We start from the raw sequence: 26403 nt of genomic DNA, 5'->3' as shown, positions 1-26403 counted from the left end.
GCCATTTCTTTCGTCTGTTTCCTTGCGCTACCTCGCAAACGCGGGAGACAGCGGCAAAAAAAAAAAAAAAAAAAATATATTATATATATATATATATATATATATATATATATATATATATATATATATATATATATATATATATATATGTTGTATGGTTGCGAGGCGTGGGCTATGGATAGAGTTGTGCGCAGGAGGATGGATGTGCTGGAAATGAGATGTTTGAGGACAATGTGTGGTGTGAGGTGGTTTGATCTAGTAAGTAACGTAAGGGTAAGAGAGATGTGTGGAAATAAAAAGAGCGTGGTTGAGAGAGCAGAAGAGGGTGTTTTGAAATGGTTTGGTCACATGGAGAGAATGAGTGAGGAAAGATTGACCAAGAGGATATATGTGTCGGAGGTGGAGGGAACGAGGAGAAGAGGGAGACCAAATTGGAGGTGGAAAGATGGAGTGAAAAAGATTTTGTGTGATCGGGACCTGAACATGCAGGAGGGTGAAAGGAGGGCAAGGAATAGAGTGATTTGGAGCGATGTGGTATACCGGGGTTGACGTGCTGTCAGTGGATTGAATCAAGGCATGTGAAGCGTCTGGGGTAAACCATGGAAAGCTGTGTAGGTATGTATATTTGCGTGTGTGGACGTATGTATATACATGTGTATGGGGGTGGGTTGGGCCATTTCTTTCGTCTGTTTCCTTGCGCTACCTCGCAAACGCGGGAGACAGTGGCAAAAAAAAAAAAAAAAATAATATATATATATATATATATATATATATATATATATATATATATATATATATATATATATATATATTATCCCTGGGGATAGGGGAGAAAGAATACTTCCCACGTATTCCCTGCGTGTCGTAGAAGGCGACTAAAAGGGAAGGGAGCGGGGGGCTGGAAATCCTCCCCTCTCGTTTTTTTTTTTTTTTTTCCAAAAGAAGGAACAGAGAAGGGGGCCAGGTGAGGATATTCCCTCAAAGGCCCAGTCCTCTGTTCTTAGCGCTACCTCGCTAATGCGGGAAATGGCGAATAGTATGAAAAAAAAAAAAAAAAAAAAAATATATATATATATATATATATATATATATATATATATATATATATATATATATATATATATATATTTTTTTTTTTTTTTTTTTTTTCATACTATTCGCTATTTCCCGCGATAGCGAGGTAGCGTTAAGAACAGAGGACTGGGCCTTTGAGGGAATATCCTCACCTGGCCCTCTTCTCTGTTCCTTCTTTTGGAAAAAAAAAAAAAAAAAAAAAAAAAAAAAACGAGAGGGGAGGATTTCCAGCCCCCCGCTCCCATATATATATATATATATATATATATATATATATATATATATATATATATATATATATATATATATTTTTTTTTTTTTTATTCTTAAACTATTCGCCATTTCCCACGTTAGCAAGGTAGCGCTAAGAACAGAGGACTGGGCCTTTTTTGGAATATCCTCACCTGGCCCCCTCTGTTCCCTCTTTTGGAAAATTTATAAAAAAAAATGAGAGGGGAGGATTTCCAGCCCCCCCGCTCCCTCCCCTTTTAGTCGCCCTCCACGACACGCAGGGAACACGTGGGAAGCACTCTTAATCCCCTATCCCCAGGGATAATATATATATATATATATACAGGGGACAGGGGAGAAAGAACACCTCCCACGCACCCCCCACGTGCCGCAGAAGGCGACTAAAGGGGACAGGAGTGGGGGCTGGAAACCCTCCCCTCCTTGTATTTTAACTTTCTAAAATGGGAAACAGAAGAAGGAGTCACGCGGGGAGTGCTCATCCTCCTCGAAGGCTCAGACTGGGGTGTCTAAATATATATATATATATATATATATATATATATATATATATATATATATATATATATATATACATATAAAAACTGGAGGAAGTAAAGTGTTTTAGATATCTGGGAGTGGATCTGGCAGCAGATGGAACCATGGAAGCGGAAGTGGATCATAGGGTGGGGGAGGGGGCGAAAATCCTGGGAGCCTTGAAGAATGTGTGGAAGTCGAGAACATTATCTCGGAAAGCAAAAATGGGTATGTTTGAAGGATAGTGGTTCCAACAATGTTGTATGGTTGCGAGGCGTGGCTATGGATAGAGTTGTGCGCAGGAGGGTGGATGTGCTGGAAATGAGATGTTTGAGGACAATGTGTGCGTGTGAGGTGGTTTGATCGAGTAAGTAAACGTAAGGGTAAGAGAGATGTGTGGAAATAAAAAGAGCGTGGTTGAGAGAGCAGAAGAGGGTGTTTTGAAATGGTTTGGTCAAAATGGAGAGAATGAGTGAGGAAAGATTGACCAAGAGGATATATGTGTCGGAGGTGGAGGGAACGAGGAGAAGAGGGAGACCAAATTGGAGGTGGAAAGATGGAGCGAAAAAAATTTTGTGTGATCGGGGCCTGAACATGCCAGGAGGGGGAAAGGGGCAAAGAATAGAGTGAATTGGACGATGTGGTTACCGGGGTGACGTGCTGTCATGGATTGAATAAGGGGTGTGAAACTTTTGGGGTAAACCATGGGAATGAATAAAGGCAACAGGGGTTTTTTGTGTGCACGTGTATATATGTAGGTGTTGTGATGTATATATATGTGTACATTGAGATTTTAGGGTATGTTTTTTTTGGTTTGGGGTGTGTATGTTTTAAAACTTGTGTAGGGGGTGGGTGGGCCTTTTTTCCCTTTCATCTGTTCCTTGCGCTACTCGAAAAAGGGGGGAGACAGCAACAAGCAAATTAAAAAATATTAAAAATTCTATGAAAGTGGAGGGGATGGCCAAGGCGTTTTTGGTTTTGTGTTAATTGAAGGCGGGGGGAAGAAAAATTTTGGATGTTTTTGTGCTGAGGGGTTGAACTGGAGGGATGTTGATCTTTATCTTGTGGAGGCGAGGTGAAGTTTTTGTAGGGGTTTCTTCAGAAAAGAAGAGAGAATTTTTGGGTGAAGAGGGGGAAAGATAAGTGAGTTTGGGGAAAAGGAGACTTGTTGAGGAGTCCCGGGGGGAAACTGAGTACAAGTTGGAAAAGGTAAAGAACAAAGAGGAAAGGGGGAATGGGGGTATTTGGGGAAACGTAAACAGCTGGGGCAAAGATGTTTTGGCTTGAGAGCGTTGGAGGGGGGTTGTTTAGAAAGGGTTTTTTGACTGAGGGTAAGAAGTAGATTATTATTGAAAGAGAAGAGAGAGGCATTTGGCATTTTTTTCGGGGAAAAATAATGCAAATGAGTGGGAAATTTAAAAAAAGAGGCGGAAGGTCGGGAGAGGTGAAGAGGTGAAAAAGAGGGCAAATGGGGTTTGGGGTGAGAGAGTTTCATTAAATTTTAGGAGAATAAAAAAATGTTCTGGAAGGGGGGAAATAAAGTGAGTAAAAAAGGGGGGGACAAATGGGAATTTCAGTAAGGGGGCTAATGGGGAGGTGATAACAAGTAGTGGTGATGTGGAAGGAGTGGAGTGGTATTTTGAAGGCTTTTGAATGTTTTTTTGATGTTAGAGTGGCGATATAGGGTGTTTTGGTCGAGGGGGGGTGCAAAGTGAGGGGTTAGGGAAAATGATTGGTAAACACAGAGAGGTAGTAAAAGCTTTGCAGAAGAGGGAAAGCAGCAAGACAGAAAGGTTTTGGAGGGTTTATTGCAAAATTTTTTTTAAAAAAGGGGGGGACTGTATTGTTACTGGTTGGAAGGTTATTTAATGTATGTATGATTCAGGGTTGAGGTGCCTGGGGGGATTGGCGGGATCTTTTTTTGTGCCATTGTAAAAAAGGCAAGGGATAGAGTGATTTCTAAAATACAGAGGTATAGTTTGTTGAGTATTCCTGGTAAATTTAGGGAGCGTATTGATTGAAGGGGTTTGAAGGCATGTACAAGAAATCAGATTGGGGGAAGAGCATTGGGGTTTTAAAAGTGGTAGAGGATGTGGGGAATGGGGGTTTTTTTTCTTTGAGAATTATGTGAAAATATTTAAAAAAAAAGGCATTTGGATTGGGTTTTCCATTATTGATTGGAAAAGGGGAAATATGTTTGATTGATAGAGATGCTTGTGGAAGATATTTAAGAACTGGTTTTGGGGGGCAAGCTTTAAAAGCAGTGAAAAGTTTTCTCAAGGATTTTTTAGGCTTTGGGGTACTTTTGGAAGAGAGGAAAGGGGTGGTTCTCAGTGAATGTAGCTCTGGGCAGGGGGTGTGATGTCTCCATGGTTTTTAATTTGCTTATGGATGGGGGGGTTTTGGGAGGTGATGCAGAGTTTTGAAGGGGGCAAGTAGCAGTTGTTGGAGATGAGAGAGCTTGAAAGTGAGTCATTTTGTTCGCTGATGATCAGCGCTGGTGGCGATTCATGGAGAAACTGCAGAAGCTGGGGACTGAGTTTCGTAAGTGGTAAGAAAAAGTTAAGAGTAAATGTGAATAAGAAAGGTTATTGGACAGTTGGGTTGAGGGTCAAGTCAATTGGGAGGTATTTTTAATGGAGAAAAACTGGAGGAAAATAAGTGTTTTAGTATTGGGGGTGGATTGGCAGCGGATGGAACCATGGAAGCGGAAGTGATTTTTAGGGGGGGGGGGAGGGGGCGAAAATCCTGGGAGCCTTGAAGAATGTGTGGAAGTCGAGAACATTATCTCGGAAAGCAAAAATGGGTATGTTTGAAGGAATAGTGGTTCCAACAATGTTGTATGGTTGCGAGGCGTGGACTATGGATAGAGTTGTGCGCAGGAGGGTGGATGTGCTGGAAATGAGATGTTTGAGGACAATGTGTGCTGTGAGGTGGTTTGATCGAGTAAGTAACGTAAGGGTAAGAGAGATGTGTGGAAATAAAAAGAGCGTGGTTGAGAGAGCAGAAGAGGGTGTTTTGAAATGGTTTGGTCACATGGAGAGAATGAGTGAGGAAAGATTGACCAAGAGGATATATGTGTCGGAGGTGGAGGGAACGAGGAGAAGAGGGAGACCAAATTGGAGGTGGAAAGATGGAGCGAAAAAGATTTTGTGTGATCGGGGCCTGAACATGCAGGAGGGTGAAAGGAGGGCAAAGAATAGAGTGAATTGGAGCGATGTGGTATACCGGGGTTGACGTGCTGTCAGTGGATTGAATCAAGGCATGTGAAGCGTCTGGGGTAAACCATGGAAAGCTGTGTAGGTATGTATATTTGCGTGTGTGGACGTATGTATATACATGTGTATGGGGGTGGGTTGGGCCATTTCTTTCATCTGTTTCCTTGCGCTACCTCGCAAACGCGGGAGACAGCGACAAAGCAAAAAAAAAAAAATATATATATATATATATATATATATATATATATATATATATATATATATATATATATATCCCTGGGGATAGGGGATTAAGAATACTTCCCACGTATTCCCTGCGTGTCGTAGAAGGCGACTAAAAGGGGATGGAGCGGGGGGCTGGAAATCCTCCCTTCTCATTTTTTTTTTAATTTTCCAAAAGAAGGAACAGAGAATTGGGCCAGGTGAGGGTATTCCCTCAAAGGCCCAGTCCTCTGTTCTTAATGCTACCTCACTAACGCGGGAAATGGCGAATAGTTTAAAAGAAAGAAAAGAATATATATATATATATATATATATATATTTTTTTTTTTTTTTTTTTTTTTTTTTTTTTTTACTTTGTCGCTGTCTCCCGCGTTTGCGAGGTAGCGCAAGGAAACAGACGAAAGAAATGTCCCAACCCCCCCCATACACATGTATATACATACGTCCACACACGCAAATATACATACCTACACAGCTTTCCATGGTTTACCCCAGACGCTTCACATGCCTTGATTCAATCCACTGACAGCACGTCAACCCCGGTATACCACATCGCTCCAATCCACTCTATTCCTTGCCCTCCTTTCACCCTCCTGCATGTTCAGGCCCCGATCACACAAAATCTTTTTCACTCCATCTTTCCACCTCCAATTTGGTCTCCCTCTTCTCCTTGCTCCCTCCACCTCCGACACATATATCCTCTTGGTCAATCTTTCCTCACTCATCCTCTCCATGTGCCCAAACCACTTCAAAACACCCTCTTCTGCTCTCTCAACCACGCTCTTTTTATTTCCACACATCTCTCTTACCCTTACGTTACTCACTCGATCAAACCACCTCACACCACACATTTTCCTCAAACATCTCATTTCCAGCACATCCATCCTCCTGCGCACAACTCTATCCATAGCCCACGCCTTGCAACCATACAACATTGTTGGAACCACTATTCCTTCAAACATACCCATTTTTGCTTTCCGAGATAATGTTCTCGACTTCCACACATTCTTCAAGGCCCCCAGAATTTTCGCCCCCTCCCCCACCCTATGGGAGGGTATTGATTGAGAGGGTGAAGGCATGTACAGAGCATCAGATTGGGGAAGAGCAGTGTGGTTTCAGAAGTGGTAGAGGATGTGTGGATCAGGTGTTTGCTTTGAAGAATGTATGTGAGAAATACTTAGAAAAGCAAATGGATTTGTATGTAGCATTTATGGATCTGGAGAAGGCATATGATAGAGTTGATAGAGATGCTCTGTGGAAGGTATTAAGAATATATGGTGTGGGAGGAATGTTGTTAGAAGCAGTGAAAAGTTTTTATCGAGGATGTAAGGCATGTGTACGTGTAGGAAGAGAGGAAAGTGATTGGTTCTCAGTGAATGTAGGTTTGCGGCAGGGGTGTGTGATGTCTCCATGGTTGTTTAATTTGTTTATGGATGGGGTTGTTAGGGAGGTAAATGCAAGAGTTTTGGAAAGAGGGGCAAGCATGAAGTCTGTTGGGGATGAGAGAGCTTGGGAAGTGAGTCAGTTGTTGTTCGCTGATGATACAGCGCTGGTGGCTGATTCATGTGAGAAACTGCAGATGCTGGTGACTGAGTTTGGTAAAGTGTGTGGAAGAAGAAAGTTAAGTGTAAATGTGAATAAGAGCAAGGTTATTAGGTACAGTAGGGTTGAGGGTCAAGTCAATTGGGAGGTTAGTTTGAATGGAGAAAACTGGAGGAAGTGAAGTGTTTTAGATATCTGGGAGTGGATCTGGCAGCGGATGGAACCATGGAAGCGGAAGTGGATCATATATATATATATATATATATATATATATATATATATATATATATATATATATATATATATATTCCCTGGGGATAGGGGAGAAAGAATACTTCCCACGTATTCCCTGCGTGTCGTAGAAGGCGACTAAAAGGGAAGGGAGCGGGGGGCTGGAAATCCTCCCCTCTCGTTTTTTTTTTTTTTTTTTTTTTTTTTTCCAAAAGAAGGAACAGAGAAGAGGTCCAGGTGAGGATATTCCCTCAAAGGCCCAGTCCTCTGTTCTTAACGCTACCTCGCTATCGCGGGAAATAGCGAATAGTATGAAAAAAAAAAAAATATATATATATATAGGGGATAGGGGAGAAAGAATACTTCCCACGTATTCCCTGCGTGTCGTAGAAGGCGACTAAAAGGGGAGGGAGCGAGGGGGCCGGAAATCCTCCCCTCTCATTATTCTTTTTTTCTTTTTTTTAATTTTCCAAAAGAAGGAACAGAGAAGGGGGCCAGGTGAGGATATTCCCTCAAAGGCCCAGTTCTCTGTTCTTAACGCTACCTCGCTAACGCGGGAAATGGCGAATAGTTTGAAAGAAAGAAAGAAAGATATATATATATATATATATATACTTCCCACGTATTCCCTGCGTGTCGTAGAAGGCGACTAAAAGGGGAGGGAGTGGGGGGCTGGAAATCCTCCCCTCTCAGTTTTTTTTTTTTTTTTTTTTTTTTTTTTTTTCCAAAAGAAGGAACAGAGAATTGGGCCAGGTGAGGGTATTCCCTCAAAGGCCCAGTCCTCTGTTCTTAACGCTACCTCGCTAATGCGGGAAATGGCGAATAGTTTGAAAGAAAAGAAAAAGAAATATATATATATATATATATATATACATATATATATATATATATATATATATATATATATATTTCTTTCATACTATTTGCCATTTCCCGCATCAGCGAGGTAGCATTAAGAACAGAGGACTGGGCCTTTGAGGGAATATCCTCACCTGGCCCCCTTATCTGTTCCTTCTTTTGGAAATTTAAAAAAAAAATGAGAAGGGAGGATTTCCAGCCCCCCGCTCCCTTCCCTTTTAGTCGCCTTCTACGACATGCAGGGAATACATGGGAAGTATCATGAAAAAATACCCTGGAATAAATGAGAAAGATAAAAAGCCCACGAAAGATAAACCATTTATTTCTCAAAGACTGAGCTCCCATTATCATTCCCAATTTATGCTCCACCCACTAATACCTCTGTTTGAATTGGGTAGCTTTTTCATGGTGGTCCCAAACCACACTTGATTATAGTCGTAGTATAATTGTGAGTGACATGTGGCTATTGATTTTAGATTTCTAAATCTCCAGAAATCCATGCAACATCTTCAATGCTTTAAAAAGGGAATAATTCGTCTTACAGTGAAGTAAAAAGTGTTACTGTAAAGGCATTCCTGTTGACACCAAGGCTACTTTGCTTTTATACTGTAGTCAAGAGTCTGCTCTTTAAACTTAAAAGCCTTAATCAGGCTTCCTTAGTCTTCCAAGCTTTGCTTTCCACTAAACTTCTTTTCATGGTACCTTCAAGAATGTAGACAGTATTTAAACTCAGTATTAACAAGAAAGGCTAACATTTAGAAGCAAATGCACCGTGAACATTTCTTTATATAAATAATTTTATGCCAAAAGTCAAGATAAATATGGAAATGTAGCAGTTACTGAGTTTCATCAACATTATTTGAAATGATAATCAATTTAGTTTTTGTTGACCTTTGAAATCTTAGAAGACTTTAAACTGTCATCATAAGTTCACCATCAGGAATGTGGAAAGACACCTGTTGTGCCAAATTTCATGAACAATGAAAAGTAATGCTTCCCCCCCCCCCAAAAAAAAAGTCATACATGTAACACCTTAAGAATTATCAAAAGAGTTATTTCACAAAATTGACATACACACAGTGTGATGCATTTAAATACCTTTGTGCCAAATTACATTAACACTGGCTAAAACAAGGGCCAGTGGTGGCCTGAAAAATTAAATTGTGTTGTTTTAGTGACCTCTGACCTCTTCCGAACAAGTGAAATGGTTTACATCATGAATTTACTTTGTGCATTGCAGTGAATTCGCAGAAAGGTATGCATATATTGTTTGGTCTAAACTGACTTGAGACTGTAATGAGCAGGCCAAAATGTGAATTTTTTTATATAGACGTATGAAGTCTGACTTAAGAAAATCGTAACCTGGGAGTATAAGCCAAAGAACATGCCTACCAAAATCAATCAGCCCTAAAATGATATAACACAAAACATTATCCCTGGGGATAGGGGAGAAAGAATACTTCTCACATATTCCCTGCGTGTCGTAGAAGGCAACTAAAAGGGGAGGGAGCGGGGGGCTGGAAATCCTCCCATCTCGTTTTTTTTTAATTTTCCAAAAGAAGGAACAGAGAAGGGGGCCAGGTGAGGATATTCCCTCAAAGACCCAGTCCTCTGTTCTTAACGCTACCTCGCTAATGCGGGAAATGGCGAATAGTTTGAAAAAAAATATATATGTATATATATATATATATATATATATATATATATATATATATATATATATATATATATATATATATTTTATCCCTGGGGATAGGGGAGAAAGAATACTTCCCACGTATTCCCTGCGTGTCGTAGAAGACGACTAAAAGGGAAGGGAGCGGGGGGCTGGAAATCCTCCCCTCTCGTTTTTTTTTTTTTTTCTATTTTCCAAAAGAAGGAACAGAGAAGAGGTCCAGGTGAGGATATTCCCTCAAAGGCCCAGTCCTCTGTTCTTAACGCTACCTCGCTATCGCAGGAAATAGCGAATAGTATGAATATATATGCGGGATATATATATATATATATATATATATATATATATATATATATATATATATCCCTGGGGATAGGGGAGAAAGAATACTTCCCACGTATTCCCTGCGTGTCGTAGAAGGCGACTAAAAGGGGAGGGAGCAGGGGGCTGGAAATCCTCCCCTCTCATTTTTTTTTTTTTTTTTTTTTTTTTTTTCCAAAAGAAGGAACAGAGAATTCGGCCAGGTGAGGGTATTCCCTCAAAGGCCCAGTCCTCTGTTCTTAACGCTACCTCGCTAATGCGGGAAATGGCGAATAGTTTGAAAGAAAGAAAGATATATATATATATATATATATATATATATATATATATGCGGGAAATGGCGAATAGTTTGAAAATATATATATATATATATATATATATATATATATATATATATATATATATATATATATATATATATATATATATTATCCCTGGGGATAGGGGAGAAAGAATACTTCCCACGTATTCCCTGCGTGTCGTAGAAGGCGACTAAAAGGGGAGGGAGCGGGTTGCTGGAAATCCTCCCCTCTCGTTTTTTTTTAATTTTCCAAAAGAAGGAACAGAGAAGGGGGCCATGTGAGGATTTTCCCTATAAGGCCCAGTCCTCTGTTCTTAACGCTACCTCGCAAATGCGGGAAATGGCGAATCGTATAAAAAAAAAAAAATATATATATATATATATATATATATATATATATATATATGTGAAGTGTCTGGGGTAAGCCATGGAAAGTTCTGTGGAGCCTTGCTGTGGAAAGGGAGCTGTGGTTTCGGTGCATTACATATGACAGCTAGAGACTGAGTGTGAACAAATGTGGCCTTTGTTGTCTTTTCCTAGTGCTACTATGTGCACACGTGGGGGGAAGGGGAGTGCCATTTCATGTGTGGCAGGGTGGCAACAGGAATGGATGAAGGCAGCAAGTACGAATATGTACATGTGTATATACTTGTATGTCTGTGTATGTATATGCATGTATACGTTGAAATGTATAGGTATGTATATGTGCAGGTGTGGGTGTGTATGTATATACATGTGTATGTGGGAGGGACGGGCCACTCTTTTGTCTGATTCCTTGCGCTACCTCGCTAATGCAGGAGACAGCGACAAAGTGTATAACAGAATAGAATAGAATATGTACATATACATTATTCCTGGGGACAGGGGAGAAAGAATACTTCCCACGTATTCCTTCTATGTCATAGAAGGCGACTAAAAGAGGAGGGAGTGGTGGGCTGGAAATCCTCCCCTCCGGTCTTAATTTTTCCAAAAGAGGGAACAGAGAAAGGGGCCAAGTGGGGATATTCCCCCTAAGGCTCAGGCCTCCATTCTTAACACTACCTCGCTAATGCAAGAAATGGCAAATATGTATGAAAAACACACATACACACACACACACACACACACACATATATATATATATATATATATATATATATATATATATATATATATATATATATATATATATATCATACATATTCACTATTTCCTGCATTAGCAAGGTAGCATCATGAACAGAGGAGTGAGCCCCAGAGGGAAAATCCTCACTTGGCCCCCTTCTCTGTTCCTTCTTTTGGAAAAGTAAAAACTGGAAGGGAGGATCTACAGCAACACCCACCTCCCACCACTTCCTCCAGCAGGAAACAGCTATCAGGTTTAAAAAAAATAAATTAGAGATAGAAAGAACATTAATGAGACAGCCTTGATTAGGGCACTCAGTTGCTCATGCAAATTCAGGTAACATAAAAAAATGAATTGCCATAGACCTCGATTTCCTAATGCTTAGAACTCTTCCTTAACAATAACAATATCATCTACATGAGCCTTGAAGGATGACTGAGATACACCACAGGACATTTCTGGACAATGGTCCATCATGTAGATGATGGACTCTGCACCATTAACAACTTCTTGTTTCACTTCCCCGGAACTATCAGACTTCTCTATCACAGAGAGAGGCATCAAATGATCCACGGATCTTTGCTTGCAAGACATCATCTTGTCACACTGATGTTCATCATGGCAGGAATTCTGACATTTCTCACCAACCTTATGGCAGAGGTCTTGGCCACAGTGGGTGCAAGTGAAGGGTGCATCTCGTATGTGGATTTTCATGTGGTGCACTAAATAACTCCTTTGAGAAAAGGCCTTTTGACAATGTGTACATTTATATGGTTTATCTCTAGTATGAATTGATATATGTTCCATTAAATTACTCCTTCGTGAGAAAGATTTTTGGCAATGTGGACAGTCATATGGTTTCTCCCCAGTATGAACAGCCATGTGCCCCACTAAATGATTCCTCCGAGAGAAGGTCTTTAGGCAATATGAACAGCCATATGGCTTCTCTCCTGTATGAACAGTCATATGGTTCACTAGAGTGCTCCTGTGGGAGAAGGTCTTGAGGCACTGTGAACATTCATATGGCTTCTCTCCTGTATGAATAATCATGTGCTGCATTAAATGAGTCCTTCGGGAGAAGGTCTTTTGGCATTGTGCACATTCATGTGGCTTCTCCCCTGTATGAACTCTCATATGCTGAACTAATGGGCCTCGCCGGGAGAACGTCTTTTGGCATTGAGCACACTCATAGGGCTTCTCTCCTGTATGAGTAGTTATGTGGTTGACTAAAGTACTTCTATGGGAGAAGGTCTTTTGGCAATGTGAGCATTCATATGGCTTTTCTCTTGTGTGAGTTGTCATATGCTTAACTAAATCAGACCTCTGAGAGAAAGACTTTTCACACAGTGAACAGCTATGTGGTTTCACTCCTGTATGAATAGTCATGTGGTTCACTAACGTACTCCTTCGGGAGAAGGTTTTTTGGCACTCTGAACATTCATGCGGCTTCTCTCCTGTATGAACAGTCATGTGCCTAACCAGATCACTACTTCGGGAAAATGATTTTTGGCAATGTGAACAGTTAAAAGGTTTTTCTCCTGTATGAAGAGTCATATGAGTCACTAAGGAGCTCCTCCGAGTGAAGGTCTTCTGGCACTGTGAACATTCAATGGACATCTTTCCTATCTGAATAATTAAAAACTTCAGTAACTGACCAGTCTTTTGGCAATGAGAATATTCATATGCCTCCCTCCTATGAAGTTGTGTGTGACTTCAAAGATTATGGTGTTGGTAAAGCTTTTCTGACATTATAAACCCTGGAAAGAGTTCTAATCTGCATGTTTAATCATATGCCTTTCCATGACATATTCCTAAAATGTTTTGTTGCACAGTGAACAACCACTTTTTTGCCCATTATGTAATAATACTGCAGTCCACAACTAAGCCCATGAAAGCTGTAGACATTCAGTAGGTGGAGAGCAAAGGCAGGGTGAAAGACTCCTGATGGTGTGTTCTGTGGGATGTGCAATACAATATCAGTGAACACAACAAAAGTCCAATCCACTCTCCCTAAGTCATTCTGGGCCAACTAACATATAAACCACCACAAAACATGCATGGTGAAGGGTCCTTAAGCTTCTGGGATCATTTCTACCTTCCCTTGTAGAGTCAATTCCTCCCCAACAAACCTATGCAGAGAAACATCATATCCTTCATCCCAGCATAACCATCATAGCAGTTTCCTTTGCCTACAATCTGTATTCCTCCTAATTCATTCCATGTTCCCACTCCTACAATTATGAAGTACAGTTGTTTTTCTGCATGTACTGCCCAGAAAACTGCCTACTTTTTTAACCTACAAAGCTGTTATTGATATCTGCTCTTCACCGTTATTGATAATAGCTGGTTCTTATTTCCAAGGTCAGTTGCAAGATCAACTTCTGAATTCTTTTTTACATATATGTTAAAGTTATCATTTTTATCTCGATTCTTCATACATCATGTGCAAGTATGGAGTTCAAGATGGGATTTAGGACAGAAAAGTAATCTGAAGTTATTACTTGCTTCAGAATGATATTTGATCATCAACTGTGATAATTCAACTTTCTTCCATAATGAGATGATGACTTCTGAGAAAGTACACACTCTGAAGTATGTATGAGTACCATAATTCTAATGTACAAATAATGAATTGTTTGACTAATTGATATTAGTTACAAAATTCTTCAAATAGAAGTGTGGCTAATGACAGCATGATTTCAATTTATATCAAAACAGTGTGATTGTACTAAAATGAACTCTGGTCTTTGGCCTTAATTATGAAATATTTCCTTACACTGCTTTAACTTTGTTCTTGCCACTGTTAATACTTCCATACCACTATCACTTTACTGTTGCTAATGATGCTGTTCCTGTTGCTCCTCTTGTCAGTGTTGCCATCCATTCCTATTCTTATTGATACTCCTCAGCTGCTTCATTATTAATACATCTGACTTATTGTTGAATCCATAACCATTTCTGTTAGTTGTTGTAACATTCTGGGGACAGCTTGTCAGCCAAGAAAGTTTGAAAGCACAGATCATACACTTGTGCTGAACACCAGGACCTGCCAATGACAGGATATCAAGCATTAGCTTTATATAACAAAGGTAATACAAATGAGAAACTTGGCATCAAGGTTACTACAAGGTACAGTGTCTGCAAAAAAAGTCCCCACCCCCTATATATTTTCAAAGGTGATACTTGGTTAAAGTTTACTGTTGGTACATGCACATGATGATCTCAGGGTGAAATCATCATACATCTGGTTGCTGAGACGAGTATTTGTACTGGATAGAGCACCAGTAATCCACTTTAGTATCCCTCAAGCTATCTTGAGGATGAAATGTTCTTTCTTTACTTTTCCTGGCTGCCACTTCATTTTGGGAATTTTGCTTCTGGGCACCATATTTCTTCAACGTGTGTTTCCAGATGGTTGACTCCTACCTTTCTAAGGAGAAGAGAGCCTAAATTCTCACCTGGAAACAAGAAAACATGAGTACATGAGATCTCTAAGCAAACTGGGCACTCATAACACACTGTCAGGTAGCTGCTTCCCACACCTTATCAGTGCCTCACCTCATGAAGATCAAGACCCTATGGACCCAAAACATGGCCCTAGAATCCTTCAGAAGCCTTGCCAGTTCCTTGACTAGACATTTGCAGAGAGTAACCAAGGCCAAAGGAGAGATGACAAAGTTCTAAATTGTAAGAGTGACATCACCTTTGAAAAAGTATGGGGAGGCAGACAAGGCTTTTCAAGGGCTCTGTAGAAGTAAGATTTACATAAAATGATGTCCAAAAATAAGGTCACCATCAATTGCTGACAACAGACAGGGCTCAGAACTTTAACCTATGATGTCGACATTATATAAGGATGAGTTCCATCTCAAATACTGCCCAGACAGACACACAAGATCTCTAACATCAGACACTAATGGTATACTATGAATATCTTATATCTGAGAATTAAAGTTACATACATCAAAATGTACGTTTGAAATTTGATAAAACATTTTCTCTCGAAGGTAGCGCCCCACAAGTACAAGGGATCCTCTATGATATTCTCTAAGACTAGAGAGGTTAAGATCTTCATACCCTCTACCTTTCTGGTAGAGAAATGCCAGCTTCCCTACCCAACACCATCTTCCCAGCTAAGCAATGGTAGCTTGCTTGTTTCTGGCTAATCAGAGATGACATTTCAGCCCACTCACTTCTGTCAGCCAAGCAGCTCAAACTTTACAGATCACAAACATCATTGCAAATGCAATCACACTTGGCACTGAGAATGGTGTTCAAAGAACAGGCAGGGCAGGGTATGCAAAATATCTAACAAAAAAAATCCTAAAGGGAAAACTGCCTCATATAAAGGTTTTATCAAGTTTCAAAACATTTCTCTCATCAGTAGTACATCCACAAGCATGAAAGCATACAACACATATGAAAGAGGAGGGTTTACAAAGAGACTTTTCTTAGATATGAAGACTAAACCTAAAGGCAGTAAAAACCTTCAACAGTGAATCAGGGGTGCACAGAATATGTTTCTCCTGAGGAGGGAATCCCCAGAACCACACAGGATAGATCCACATTTAAAGCAGTGGTTCCTAAACCCAGGGTCACGACCCACATGAGGGTTGCATGGATGATCCTCATGGTCAAGGTAAGGTCTCTGGGAAAAAATATTATTTTTGGCAAAAATCATGAAACATTATAACCATAATTACATAATGAAACTGAGGCATAATGAGAAACTAGGGAAATACTGACAAAAGTAAAATGGGCATGAATAAAGCCTCCATATATACTTGACACATGTTCAAGTCAGTCACACCAAATACTTGTACTAGAATGCCAAGTCAACCAGCATGAACATGAACCCAGACACTCGTCCCTCAGTATCAATACTGCCATGTCCAAGAATTCAGCGCCATACTCGAAAAGGATGTAGAAGAAAGTAAGCTTATGTCTTTTGTGAAGACTGATGTGGGGCAATGCTTTTCCAAGGATGTGTTATTGTATGGCCTTCAACAGGAAGGTGTGGTCATTGGCAAGAACATGACCTTGAACAGGAATATGGTACTATTTCCCCGTTCAAGACCACATAACCATTTATATTCCCTATGAACAATGCTTGTTTTCATCAGTTTTTGTAGTTACAGCTCACTTATATGTGTTGCGTCTATATGTATAAACTATGCATGAACAATATAATGTAGTATACATAGTACAAAATGTATAATACATCAGCTCTTTGGGTCACCAGGGCAGAAAAAGATTGTATTTAGGGTCACAATAAAAAGTTTGGGGGTCAATTCGGTTTAACCTAAGTTATTGTCACGAAAATCTGGTCGATGAGTGCCAAAGACCCATTTTATTGATTTCATCTAACAAGATATTTCTGAGGAAGACTAAGTTAGAGATCTGATTCCTCTTATCAAATACTCTAAAATGTAACCAAAGTTCAGCTAATAAGGCTCTTCATTCTATCCATTTTCCTGTCTCAGGTGTACAAATAAGTGCTCCCCTTCATAATATCTGGAAAAATTCATGTCTCTAAGCAATTCAACAGGGCATTTATCTACATCTTTGCTGCCTGTTCCCTTAAGGAAATCTCTCAAGTGGGTGGCCAAGGCAAAAAACTCCATAACTAGTGAACTCCAGTGGTGCTTTTTAGCCTTTACTGCCTCACCGTCACAAGGCCACTTATCAGGTCACAGCCAGAGAGCAACTCTAGTGCAGTGTTTTCAGAGGCTCCTACCTATTGTTCATACCAACTACTTTTACCTAAAGTATCCACCTAATGTACTAACCTAATACTTCTACCTAATGCTCCCACCTTATGTTACTACCTAATACTTCTACCTAATGCTCCCCCTACCCTAATGTTCCTACCTACTACTACTGCCTATTGCTCCTATCATTTTCTCAAAAGGCAGGGCTAGCAAACAGTGCTCACCACAGGAAAAATCAAGTTATGAATAATGAGTTATGTGAGTCAAGTACTGTGTATGACACGGAGAGATTATGTTTGTGGACAGAAAGCCAAAAACACATGAGATGATGAGGCAAAACGAAAACAGGTACCTGGATCAAAGTGCAACTTGACAACCAAGGAAGTGTTTGCTCACTACAAAGCTATCACTAACTTTCCTGATACTCAGGCAGGTAGTATTGGTAATATATCTCCCTGGTTGGTGGCTGCCTGCCAACTATGACCTATCAAACTTTCAGAAAACTGAAATCAGTCCCAGATGAGCCCAGTGCAGGCAATTATATAGAGCATTTTGCTCCCTAATGTTACTACCTAATACTTCTACCTAACGCTCACCCCTAACGTCCATTTGTACTACTTTTATATATTGCTCCTACCATTTTGCCAAAAGGCAGGGTTAGTACTTAGCACTCACCACAAGAAAATCCTAATCATGAAGAATGAGCTATGTGAGTCAAGTATCATGTATGACAAGGAGAGAATATATTTGTGGACAGAATACTATAAGTCCATGAGTGGATGTGGCAGAGAGAAAACACAGCTTCCTGGGTCAGAGGAGTGCAACTTGACAGCCAATGAGGTGCTTGCTCAGGTAGTATTGGTAATATACCTCCCTGATCAGTGGCTGCCTTCCAACTACTACCTATCAAACTTCCAGATAAACTCAGATCAGTCCCAGTTGACCCCTGTACAGACAAATGTGTAATGTAGGTGGTAGCAGAGAGGAACAGTAATATTCATTAAGGAAAATGTTCATTGAACACCTTAGCCGATCTCTGCTTTTTTATTATTATTAATCATTTTGGGGTGAGGAGCAAAATCTCATCACAGATAGGACTGTAAATTGTCTAGGACTTTATAAAACTCCTAATCAGGTTGAAGTGGTGAAGAAACCAGTCTACTCTGAAAGATTGGAAATGGACTTCCGTGGTGTAGTGGTTAGTGTTCATGACTAGGACGCATTCACAGGCCACCAAGGATAAAGCTAGAGAATAGATATTAGTGAATATGGCCTTTTTTTGTATGCTTCCTGGTACTACCTTGCTGTCACAGGGGATGGCGATGCTATTTCCTGCAGGACAGGGTGGTGCCGGAAATGGATAAAGGAGAGCAGGTATGAATATGCACATATGTACATATGTATATATATTTATGTATGTATGTGCATATATATATGAAAGTACACGTATATGGATGTGCATATGTGTGCATGCATGTATATGACAATGGATGGGTTTTTCTTCAACACTTCCAGGGCACTACTTCACTAATGTGGGAAATGGCAATCAAGAATAACACACACACACACATACACATACATATTGCAGCAAGGGTGTGTGATGTTTCCATGGTTGTTTAATTTGTTAATGGATAGGGTGATTAGGGATGTGAATGCAAGAGTTTTGGAGAGAAGGGCAAGTATGCAGTCTTTTGTGGATGAGATGGCTTGGGAAGTGTCTGTTGTTGTTTACTCATGTTACAGCGATGGGGGCTAATTCAGGTGAGAAACCGCAGAGGTTGGTAACTGAGTTTGGTAAAGAGTGTGCAAGGAGAAAGTTAAGAGTAAATGTGAAAAAGAGCAAGGTTAGTTATTAGGTTCAGTAGGGATGAAGGGCAAGTTAATTGGGAGGTAAGTTTGAATGGAGAAAAACAGGAGGAAGAAAAGTGTTTTAGATATCTGGCAGTGGACTTAGCAGAGGATGGAACTATGGAAGCGGAAGTGAGTCACAAGGTAGGGTAGGGGGAAAAGGTTCTGGGAGCATTGAAAAATGTGGGGAAGGTGAGAACTTTATCTCAGAGAGCAAAAATGGGTATGTTTAATGAATACTGGTTCCAATAATGTTATATGGTAATAAGACACAGGCTATAGATAGGGTTAAGTGGAGGAGAGTGGATGTGTTGGAAATGAAATGTTTGAGGACAAAATGTAGTGTGAGGTGGTTTGATCGAGTAAGTAATGAAAGGGTAAAAGGGATGTACGGTGATAAAAAGAGTGTGGTTGAGAGAACAGAAGAGAGTGTGTTAAAATGGTTTGAACACATGGAGAGAATGAGAGAGGAAAGATTCACAATGAGGATATATGTGTCAGAGGTGGAGGGATAAAGGAGAGGTAGAAGATCAAATTGGAGGTGGAAGGGTAGAGTGAAAAAGATTTTGAGTGATCGCGGCCGGAACATGCAGGAGGGTGAAAGACGGGCAAGGAGTAGAGTGAACTGGATCGATGTGGTATACTGGGGTTGACGTGCTGTCAATGGATTGAATCAGGGCATTTGAGCGTCTGGGGTAAACCATTGAAAGTTCTGTGGGGCCTGGATGTGGAAAGGGAGCTGTGGTTCAGGCATTATTACATGACAGCTAGAGACTGAGTGTGAACGAATGGGGCCTTTGTTGTCTTTTCCTAGCGCTACCTTGCACACATGAGGGGGGGAGGTGGATGTTATTCCATGTGTGGCGAGGTGGCGATGGGAATAAATAAAGGCAGACAGTATGAATTATGTACAAGTGTATATATGTTTATGTCTGTATGTGTATATATATATATATATATATATATATATATATATATATATATATTTTTTTTTGCTTTGTCGCTGTCTCCCTTGTTTGCGAGATAGGGCAAGGAAACAGACGAAAGAAATGGCCCAACCCACCATCATACATATGTATATACATACGTCCAAACACGCAAATATACATACCTACACAGCTTTCCATGGTTTACCCCAGACGTTTCACATGCCCTGATTCAATCCACTGACAGCACGTCAACCCCGGTATACCACATCGATCCAATTCACTCTATTCCTTGCCCTCCTTTCACCCTCCTGCATGTTCAGGCCCAGATCACACAAAATCTTTTTCACTCCATCATTCCACCTCCAATTTGGTCTCCCACTTCTCCTCGTTCCCTCCACCTCCGACACATATATCCTCTTGGTCAATCTTTCCTCACTCATTCTCTCCATGTGCCCAAACCATTTCAAAACACCCTCTTCTGCTCTCTCAACCATGCTCTTTTTATTTCCACACATCTCTCTTACCCTTACGTTACTTACTCGATCAAACCAACTCGCACCACACATTGTCCTCAAACATCTCATTTCCAGCACATCCATCCTCCTGCGCACAACTCTATCCATAGCACACGCCTCGCAACCATACAACATTGCTGGAACCACTATTCCTTCAAACATACCCATTTTTGCTTTCCGAGATAATGTTCTCGACTTCCACACATTCTTCAAGGCTCCCAGGATTTTCGCCCCCTCCCCCAACCTATGATCCACTTCCACTTCCATGGTTCCATCTGCTGCCAGATCCACTCCCAGATATCTAAAACACTTTACTTCCTCCAGTTTTTCTCCATTCAAACTTACCTCCCAATTGACTTGACCCTCAACCCTACTGTACCTAATAACCTTGCTCTTATTCACATTTACTCTTAACTTTCTTCTTTCACACACTTTACCAAACTCAGTCACCAGCTTCAGCAGTTTCTCACAAGGATCAGCCACCAGCGCTGTATCATCAGCGAACAACAACTGACTCACTTCCCAAGCTCTCTCATCCACAACAAACTTTATACTTGCCACTCTTTCCAAAACTCTTGCATTCACCTCCCTAATAACCTCATCCATAAACAAATTAAACAACCATGAGACATCACACACCCCTGCCGCAAACCTACATTCACTGAGAACCAATCACTTTCCTCTCTTCCTACACGTACACATGCATTACATCTTCAATAAAAACTTTTCACTGCTTCTAACAACTTGCCTCCCACACCATATCTTCTTAATACCTTCCACAGAGCATCTCTATCAACTCTTTCATATGCCTTCTCCAGATCCATAAATGCTACATACAAATCCCTTTGCTTTTCTAAGTATTTCTCACATACATTCTTCAAAGCAAACACCTGATCCACACATCCTCTACCACTTCTGAAACCACACTGCTCTTCCCCAATCTGATGCTCTGTACATGCCTTCACCCTCTCAATCAATACCCTCCCATACAATTTACAAGGAATACTCAACAAACTTATACCTCTGTAATTTGAGCACTCACTCTTATCCCCTTTGCCTTTGTACAATGGCACTATGCACGCATTCCGCCAATCCTCAGGCACCTCACCATGAATCATTATTATTATTTATTTTATTTTTTTATTATACTTTGTCGCTGTCTCCCGCGTTTGCGAGGTAGCGCAAGGAAACAGACGAAAGAAATGGCCCAACCCCCCCCATACACATGTATATACATACGTCCACACACGCAAATATACATACCTACACAGCTTTCCATGGTTTACCCCAGACGCTTCACATGCCTTAATTCAATCCACTGACAACACGTCAAACCAATGTGGTATACCGATGTGGTATACCATGAATCATACATACATTAAATAACCTTACCAACCAGTCAATAATATAGTCACCCCCATTTTTAATAAATTCCACTGCAATACCATCCAAACCTGCTCCCTTGCCGGCTTTCAACTTCCGCAAAGGTTTTACTACCTCTTCTCTGTTTACCAAAACATTTTCCCTACCCCTCTCACTTTGCACACCACCTCGACCAAAACACCCTATATCTGCCACTCTATCATCAAACACATTCAACAAACCTTCAAAATACTCACTCCATCTCCTCCTCACATCACCACTACTTGTTATCACCTCCCCATTTGCGCCCTTCAATGAAGTTCCCATTTGCTCCTTTGTCTTACGCACATTATTTACCTCCTTCCAGAACATCTTTTTATTCTCCCTAAAATTTAATAATACTCTCTCACCCCAACTCTCATTTGCCCTCTTTTTCACCTCTTGCACCTTTCTCTTGACCTCCTGTCTCTTTCTTTTATGCATCTCCCACTCAATTGCATTTTTTCCCTGCAAAAATCGTCCAAATGCCTCTCTCTTCTCTTTCACTAATAATCTTACTTCGTCATCCCACCACTCACTACCCTTTCTAATCAACCCACCTCCCACTCTTCTCATGCCACAAGCATCTTTTGCGCAATCCATCACTGATTCCCTAAATACATCCTATTCCTCCCCCACTCCCCTACTTCCATTGTTCTTACCTTTTTCCATTCTGTACTCAGTCTCTCCTGGTACTTCCTCACACAAGTCTCCTTCCCAAGCTCACTTACTCTCACCACCCTCTTCACCCCAACATTCACTCTTCTTTTCTGAAAACCCATACAAATCTTCACCTTAGCCTCCATAAGATAATGATCAGACATCCCTCCAGTTGCATCTCTCAGCACATTAACATCCAAAAGTCTCTCTTTCGCGCGCCTGTCAATTAACACATAATCCAATAACGCTCTCTGGCCATCTCTCCAACTTACATACGTATACTTATGTATATCCCGCTTTTTAAACCAGGTATTCCCAATCACCAGTCCTTTTTCAGCACATAGATCTACATATATATATGTGTGTACATATGTATATATATATTTTTTTTTTTGCTTTGTCGCTGTCTCCCGCGTTTGCGAGGTAGCGCAAGGAAACAGACGAAAGAAATGGCCCAACCCACCCCCAAACACATGTATATACATACGTCCACACACGCAAATATACATACCTACACAGCTTTCCATGGTTTACCCCAGACGCTTCACATGCCTTGATTCAATCCACTGACAGCACATCAACCCCGGTATACCACATCGATCCAATTCACTCTATTCCTTGCCCTGCTTTCACCCTCCTGCATGTTCAGGCCCCGGTCGCACAAAATCTTTTTCACTCCATCTTTCCACCTCCAATTTGGTCTCCCACTTCTCCTCGTTCCCTCCACCTCCGACACATATATCCTCTTGGTCAATCTTTCCTCACTCATTCTCTCCATGTGCCCAAACCATTTCAAAACACCCTCTTCTGCTCTCTCAATCACGCTCTTTTTATTTCCACACATCTCTCTTACCCTTACGTTACTTACTCGATCAAACCACCTCACACCACACATTGTCCTCAAACATCTCATTTCCAGCACATCCATCCTCCTGCACACAACTCTATCCATAGCCCACGCCTCGCAACCATACAACATTGTTGGAACCACTATTCCTTCAAACATACCCATTTTTGCTTTCCGAGATAATGTTCTTGATTTCCACACATTCTTCAAGGCCCCCAGGATTTTCGCCCCCTCCCCCAACCTATGATCCACTTCCGCTTCAATGGTTCCATCCACTGACAGATCCACTCCCAGATATCTAAAACACTTTACTTCCTCCAGTTTTTCTCCATTCAAACTTACCTCCCAATTGACTTGATCCTCAACCCTACTGTACCTAATAACCTTTCTCTTATTCACATTTACTCTTAACTTTCTTCGTTCACACACTTTACCAAACTCAGTCACCAGCTTCTGCAGTTTCTCACATGAATCAGCCACCAGCGCTCTATCATCAGCGAACAACAACTGACTCGCTTCCCAAGCTCTCTCATCCCCAACAGACTTCATACTTGTACCTCTTTCCAAAACTCTTGCATTCACCTCCCTAACAACCCCATCCATAAACAAATTAAACAACCATGGACGCATCACACACCACTGCCGCAAACCTACATTCGCTGAGAACCAATCACTTTCCTCTCTTCCTACACGTACATATGCCTTACATCCTCGATAAAAACTTTTCACTGATTCTAACAACTTGCCTCCCACACCATATATTATTAATACCTTCCACAAAGCATCTGTATCAACTCTATCATATGCCTTCTCCAGATCCATAAATGCTACATACAAATCCATTTGCTTTTCTAAGTATTTCTCACATACATTCTTCAAAGCAAACACCTGATCCACACATCCTCTACCACTTCTGAAACCACACTGCTCTTCCCCAATCTGATGCTCTGTACATGCCTTCACCCTCTCAATCAATACCCTACAATATAATTTACAAGGAATACTCAACGAACTTATACCTCTGTAATTTGAGCACTCACTCTTATCCCCTTTGCCTTTGTACAATGGCACTATGCGCGCATTCCGCCAATCCTCAGGCACCTCACCATGAGTCATACATACATTAAATAACCTTACCAACCAGTCAATAATACAGTCACCCCCTTTTTTAATAAATTCCACTGCAATACCATCCAAACCTGCTGTATATATATATATATATATATATATATATTTTTTTTTTTTTTTTTTTTTATACTTTGTCGCTGTCTCCCGCGTTTGCGAGGTAGCGCAAGGAAACAGACGAAAGAAATGGCCCAACCCTCCCCATACACATGTTATATACATACGTCCACACACGCAAATATACATACCTACACAGCTTTCCATGGTTTACCCCAGACACTTCACATGCCTTGATTCAATCCACTGACAGCACGTCAACCCCTGTATACCACATCGCTCCAATTCACTCTATTCCTTGCCCTCCTTTCACCCTCCTGCATGTTCAGGCCCCGATCACACAAAATCCTTTTCACTCCATCTTTCCACCTCCAATTTGGTCTCCCTCTTCTCCTCGTTCCCTCCACCTCCGACACATATATCCTCTTGGTCAATCTTTCCTCACTCATTCTCTCCATGTGCCCAAACCACTTCAAAAACACCCTCTTCTGCTCTCTCAACCACGCTCTTTTTATTTCCACACATCTCTCTTACCCTTACGTTACTCACTCGATCAAACCACCTCACACCACACATTGTCCTCAAACATCTCATTTCTAGCACATCCATCCTCCTGCGCACAACTCTATCCATAGCCCACACCTCGCAACCATACAACATTGTTGGAACCACTATTCCTTCAAACATACCAATTTTGCTTTCCGAGATAATGTTCTCGACTTCCACACATTCTTCAAGGCCCCCAGAATTTTCGCCCCCTCCCCCACCCTATGATCCACTTCCGCTTCCATGGTTCCATCCGCTGCCAGATCCACTCCCAGATATCTAAAACACTTCACTTCCTCCAGTTTTTCTCCATTCAAACTCACCTCCCAACTGACTTGACACTCAACCCTACTGTACCTATTAACCTTGCTCTTATTCACATTTACTCTTAACTTTCTTCTTCCACACACTTTACCAAACTCAGTCACCAGCTTCTGCATTTTCTCACATGAATCAGCCACCAGCGCTGTATCATCAGCGAACAACAACTGACTCACTTCCCAAGCTCTCTCATCCCCAACAGACTTCATACTTGCCCCTCTTTCCAAAACTCTTGCATTTACCTCCCTAACAACCCCATCCATAAACAAATTAAACAACCATGGAGACATCACACACCCCTGCCGCAAACCTACATTCACTGAGAACCAATCACTTTCCTCTCTTCCTACACGTACACATGCCTTACATCCTCGATAAAAACTTTTCACTGCTTCTAACAACTTTATATATATAAATATATATATATATATATATATATATATATATATATATATATATATATATATATATATATATATATATAAATATATATATATATTGAGTGGGAGATGTATAAAAGAAAGAGACAGGAGGTCAAGAGAAAGGTGCAAGAGGTGAAAAAAAGGGCAAATGAGAGTTGGGGTGAGAGAGTATCATTAAATTTTAGGGAGAATAAAAAGATGTTCTGGAAGGAGGTAAATAAAGTGCGTAAGACAAGGGAGCAAATGGGAACTTCAGTGAAGGGCGCAAATGGGGAGGTGATAACAAGTAGTGGTGATGTGAGAAGGAGATGGAGTGAGTATTTCGAAGGTTTGTTGAATGTGTTTGATGATAGAGTGGCAGATATACGGTGTTTTGGTCGAGGTGGTGTGCAAAGTAAGAGGGTTAGGGAAAATGATTTGGTAAACAGAGAAGAGGTAGTGAAAGCTTTGAGGAAGATGAAAGCCGGCAAGGCAGCAGGTTTGGATGGTATTGCAGTGGAATTTATTAAAAAAGGGGGTGACTGTATTGTTGACTGGTTGGTAAGGTTATTTAATGTATGACTCATGGTGAGGTGACTGAGGATTGGCGGAATGCGTGCATAGTGCCATTGTACAAAGGCAAAGGGGATAAGAGTGAGTGCTCAAATTACAGAGGTATAAGTTTGTTGAAGAGAGGCACTCATGTGAATGAATTAAAAGGACCCCCAAAA

At 40.8% G+C, this 26403-nt stretch overlaps 1 protein-coding gene across 4 annotated transcripts in view; it reads right to left on the bottom strand.

Annotated features, from left to right (window-relative positions):
* The window catches only part of LOC139747962 (uncharacterized), a 116209-nt gene that overhangs the window by 53643 nt on the left and 36163 nt on the right, over positions 1-26403 (bottom strand). Inside the window, exons 2-3 of one of the 4 annotated variants that reach the window (XM_071660472.1) lie at positions 14519-14769; positions 8080-14357 (exon numbers count right to left, since the gene is read on the bottom strand). In XM_071660472.1, the coding sequence (XP_071516573.1) occupies positions 11693-12928 (1236 nt within the window). In that variant the 5' untranslated portion in view covers positions 12929-14357; positions 14519-14769 and the 3' untranslated portion in view covers positions 8080-11692. Of the gene's footprint in view, positions 1-8079; positions 14358-14518; positions 14770-26403 lie in introns of those variants that run through there. The other 3 variants (XM_071660471.1, XR_011712488.1, XM_071660470.1) reach the window with 3 other exon arrangements.

This window comes from Panulirus ornatus, chromosome 71 (assembly GCF_036320965.1).
Source record: "Panulirus ornatus isolate Po-2019 chromosome 71, ASM3632096v1, whole genome shotgun sequence".
Classification (NCBI taxonomy): Eukaryota; Metazoa; Arthropoda; class Malacostraca; order Decapoda; family Palinuridae; genus Panulirus; species Panulirus ornatus.
This window is presented reverse-complemented; position numbering and strand designations above follow the sequence as displayed.